The 5502-nt window shown below is 34.3% G+C and overlaps 1 protein-coding gene across 1 annotated transcript in view; it reads right to left on the bottom strand.

The window, feature by feature from the left end:
* The window catches only part of LOC106869081 (uncharacterized), a 19967-nt gene that overhangs the window by 1927 nt on the left and 12538 nt on the right, over positions 1–5502 (bottom strand). The window contains exon 2 of the mRNA XM_014914607.2: positions 2136–2323. Coding sequence (XP_014770093.1) covers positions 2136–2323 — 188 coding nt within the window. The remainder of the gene's footprint in view (positions 1–2135; positions 2324–5502) is intronic.

Below are 5502 nucleotides of genomic sequence, written 5' to 3'. Positions count from 1 at the left end.
ATATATATATATATATATATATATATATATATATATATATAGGTATATACATACATACATACATACATACATACATACAAACATACATAAATATCGCAGTTCCTTATGAGGAAGGATAATATGCTACACTAACCAAAAGTGTATTGTTATAGAAATAAGCGAAACGGCTAGATATAAAAAAAAACGAGGTAATTTTTTCAGAAGTCACTTGAGGAAACGCATCTGCACCAATGATGCATGACAATTGTTTGTACATCTTACCGGTAAGGTACTGGTGCATGATGAGTCAAAACTATCGTAGTGGCTCTAAATAAAGAGTCGCGTGAATTAATTTCTATCTCACATATTTTTATACATACATACGTACATACATACATACATACATACATACATACATACATACATACATACGTACGTACGTACATACACAGACACACACACACACATATACATACACAATGATGTACACACACACACTCATTTTAAGAGACAATTCCTAGCCAGATAAATTAACTATATAATTATTTTCTATTTATCTGGGGAGAAAGACAGCTCTAACTGTCTAATCATTCACGAAAATGCGAAGCAATTAGGAAACTCTTCCCTTTTCTCAAGCAACACATTCTAATCGTGGTAAAACCATTTAAGAAATGTTTGAAAAGTTCATGCAAATGTGTTGTCAGACGATTAAAATGGCTGCCGTTAACTGCGTTTACATGTAACGATGTTAAACTTTCGTAAACTGTCATAGAAGATATTTTATTAGAATTCTAAGAGTTATGATGCATACATGGTGGCTGTCAACTCGTAGACTAGTATGGCCATCATCGATAAACTGTGTAATCCTAGATGTTAAAGACAATGGCTCTCAGCAATTCCCGTGCTGAAATTTACAGTGAATAACAGCTTACACAACACCGTTAAGTTGACGACCACCATGTACGTATCATAACTTTGAGGATTCTAATGGAATGATATGGATGATATTGAAAAGGTCTTGTAATATTAATGAACTGAACAACATTATTGGTTCGTACAAAACATTGCTGACTAATAAGAAAGTGTAAAACAGCTTTGATATAAATGATCAAATTCGAAGCTGACTTTTATATACAGCAATCATTCTACATCATTTGTGATTTAATTTATTTGCACTAATCATTTTGTTACTAAAATAAACTGTATCCCGTTCAAACTTTTGAACAATTATATCTACTACCTACAATAAATGTAAAAGTTGCTCCACATTCAAGACTTGAGCTCAGATCTCTAAAGCACGGAACGATTTTAGAAAAACAATATCAATGATTTGTATTCAAGTGATTTTACTGTATAATGTGAAAACTAGATATCGAAGTACTGTAGTTGCTGCGAACTCAAGGAACAGAATTCATATGTTAACAGAGACTCTGTGATTGGAAAGGAATGGAAGATGTTGTTCTCGATTTAGTTTAGATTGAGTCCTGACTGAGCAAATCTTTGATTAGAGACGTTCCAGCTGTGATTTTCTCATCTTTGACTTCATTATCCTGAGAGTTCTTTCTTTTTGAAGACTATAGGGTGTGGTTTGAGAGAGCGATTCACTTACTGATATTTATAGCAGATCGAGTGACCACATAGAGGCTCTGATGTTAGCAAGTGACTATTATTTCGGGGTCAATAAAGTAAGTAGAAGTACCGAAAAGGATTTAACCATTTATATCCTTCGATCAAAATGTGTGATTTGTGTTTTAAAGATCATATCGGACTACATTGTTCGATATGTACTTCCTTCTTAAGATTGTGGGGTTTGATTTGAAGGATACTTGGTTGCTATTTATTACATTCGAACTATTGCACAGTGATTCATTAGCTTGTCTGTCTTCCTAAGCTACCGAAAGTGGACTTTCGCTCACAATTAGACGGTATAGGATGCTGAGAGCAAAATATCTTCACATCTGGTGTCATTGTCTTCTCACGGCTCGTACGTTATTCGAAAAGTCATGCACTGTTATAAAATTCCTTCTCTTCTCTTCTATCTATCTATCTATCTATCTATCTATCTATCTATCTATCTATCTATCAATCTAAGAGAACCAACAAATCAGAGTTCGATACAAGGATTAATTATATGAAAGTGAAATAGTTGTACTTACGATGGATTTGCGACATCACAGGCATCTTTCATGCAAGTTCTGTAACCACTACAGCATTCTTCTTCAACGCTTCTGACACACCGAAAGAAACTCAAAAGGCAAGGTCTGGCGCAGCCGGCTTCAGCCCAGGAATCAAACAATACTCCCAATCCCAAAAGGAAGCAAAAGCATATGGACGTAATTTTTACCTGAGTATAAAAAAATAAAAAATAAAAATTGAAGACACAAATAAACAATAAATACAAAAACATTCACAACATTCTGTAAATTTCAATTGAACTGATATTAATATTTCTTTCTAATTTGAATACAAAGCCAACTATTTTGAGGGTCAGGGACAAGTCGATTGCATCAATCCCAGCACTTGACTCCAAAAGGATGAAAAGTAAAGTCAACCTTGGCGAAATTTGAATTCAGAACGTAATGAAACTGAAGAAATACAGCAAAGCATTTTTTTTTACCCTACGTTCTAACAATTCTGTCAGCTAACTGCCTTTGAACTAACATGAATGTTAGTAGTTTTTTTTATGTGAACGAGTGATGTATTTCGAAGTCGATAGAGAGCTGGACGAAAAACATTTTTCGATATTTTATGACGTCGCTTTATGTTCTGATTTTAAACGCAACCATGTAATATTATAATCCAAATAGCAGTGGAAAATTAGCATAAAAAATAAAACACCTACTTTGCCTAATTGAAACATTTTTCGCCTAAAAAATCAACGTTAAATAGTGGTGAATATATTTCATGTAGTGCATTGAAAAACTGATTGGAAATACTAAGCACAAATAGGCACCATTGTGAGATATAGTTAAGTATTGGCTCTATGGCGGAGGACTCAGGTCCAAGATGCTTGTAGTGCGATCGAGCCCGTAACTACATAACGTAAAGTCTTTGTATAACTCCTTTTTTTCAACAAAATGAAAATTAAAATAAGGGGTGTGTACATTATGTTTTTTGTGGTATAGATGATATAAAATTCTTAAAACAATTTAGGCTCCTTACAATCGAGATGAGTATTATATGTATATCTAACGATAGTTGCAAAACAAATTTGCTAAGCACGCCGGCAGTTACGTAATGAGGCGCGTAGAATTGAAACAGATTCGTATCTAAATGCAGTGAATTTTGACTAAAAGGTTTAAGATATGAGGATGTGATTTGAAAGAAATTTGAACGAGGCTGTTTCAGTAAACAGACTGGCATCGGCCCCATTAATAACAGAGGTAAGTTCAACTCCATATTTGGTAAAAGGCTGAAGATGGTAGGGAAGGGTCTTTAAGCTGATTCTCCACAGATGTACGATAAAAAGTCGATGATGAAGATGAAGATGACACTGTGTAGCCCTCAGGTCCACTTCTACTGAGATGACCTATGGTTATACGAATTCCAACCATGATCATGCCGCTTTTTCAGGAATAATATAGGACTATAACATTTAATGTATCCCATTCTTGTTTAAGATTTGAGGCAGTGATACAAGGAGGATTTAGTGGAATACCATCCTCACTTGGATAATTTGGTATTAACTTATGATATATTATTTTATACTGCTGCAAGGATGTTAGATTGGAAGAATCACTAGAACGTCTGGCAATATCCTTCGCGATATTTATTCCGACACTTTACGTTCTGAGTTCAATTATCACTGAGGTCACCTTTACTTTTCATCCTGCCGAAGTCGTTAAAATAAAACCTTGGTCGCGATGTAATAGACTAAACACTCCTGCCCGAAATTATTGGCTTTGTATCTAAATTAGAAATCATTATGATATGCTTTACTCTTCCTCTAACACAAGTTTAGGAAACAAAAACTGTACGCGTTTAAAAGTGCCGAAGTGGGGGAAGCTTGATACAACGGACATTTTAAAACACTGATTTTATAGAAATATTTTGTTGTATTTGAGGCGAAATCTAAACAGACCTTTACAATTTATCATTCAATATCAACCTATTAACAAAACAATAGAAATCATAATGATCCAAAAATCTATTCAGTTTGTAAATTCCGATTAAAATATTTGTTTATTCTGGGCTATCCCGTCTTCCGCCTGAACCAACCGATGCGTTTTTACACGCACAACTATATAGACATGAAAACGTGCACACACACACACACACACACACACACACACATGCACACACGCACACACACATACGCAAACGCGTATACGTATAACTTAATATTTTAATTTTTTTATCTTATAACATCTTCGGTCTTCACAACACTTACATCACATACACACATAATCATACATTGAAATTCACACACACACATACTAAAAATATTTTGCTAAAATTATACAAGCATGCGCGCAGGCTAAATCCATTGTATCCTTTATATTATGAAGTCTTTATAAAGATTTCCGTTTGCACACATACACACATACACACATACGAGTACGAATACACACACACACACAATAAATCTTTTGTTTTCTTTAGCTTATAAAGTCTTTTTATAAAGTCTTTAGGTCTTCACAACGCACGCATACACATATATGCACACATATACATAGTAAATCTGTTTTGTTTTCAATTTATTTCCAAACATGTTTTACTGTATCCACTCTTTCCTATAACAATACAGTGACATTAGTGTGAGCTAAATATATACAAATAAAAAATGCTTTATCTCGACCATTATGTCAGACTCTTAACTCTTTTCTACACTGATGCGTATAAGCCTATTGCGTTGATGCGACTTGGACATAGATATACGAAACCCGGAGGACACAACAATTCCTATTTTAATAGCCACAAGAACAGTTAAATTCATTCCCTAAAAACAAATGGTGCGTTCGTCATATTTTACTGTTCCCTACCGTTGTTGTTGTGTTGTTGTTGCTTAGCCCCAGGTCTTATAACCAAAGACAGTCAAGCTGTATCCGTCCCTTTTCTCAGACATACTGTTTCTACGAGAATATTATGTAATGTGTTTTTTTATTTTTAAAGATGGTAGTGTATGACTTGAAAGAAATATGGTAGACCAAGTGACCATATTAGGACTACCATATTAGGACTACCATATTAGCTCATCTATGCTCCTGCTGATGACATAAAGAAGGGGAATTAAACTACCTAAAATGGATTCTTATTACAATTAGACATTCTAGGATGTTGAGAGTCCATTATGTTCGCCTTATTATTAGCATTATGTGGGGGCTGATCTGTCTTCCTCAGACAACTGAAGTCACCTAAACAGAGACGAAGTTAAGGAGAATATATATACCTGGAATAAATAGCATAGGAACTTTTATGAGCACACTCAAAAATGTTTCACATAAATGGACTTGAAAAGATATATATATATATATATATATATATATGGCTCTGCGTGGTAAGTAGCTTGCTTACCAACCACAT

Source organism: Octopus bimaculoides, chromosome 3 (assembly GCF_001194135.2).
Source record: "Octopus bimaculoides isolate UCB-OBI-ISO-001 chromosome 3, ASM119413v2, whole genome shotgun sequence".
In the NCBI taxonomy this organism is placed as follows: domain Eukaryota; kingdom Metazoa; phylum Mollusca; class Cephalopoda; order Octopoda; family Octopodidae; genus Octopus; species Octopus bimaculoides.
The sequence above is the reverse complement of the archived record's forward strand: the minus strand, read 5'-3'. Positions and strand labels throughout refer to the sequence as shown.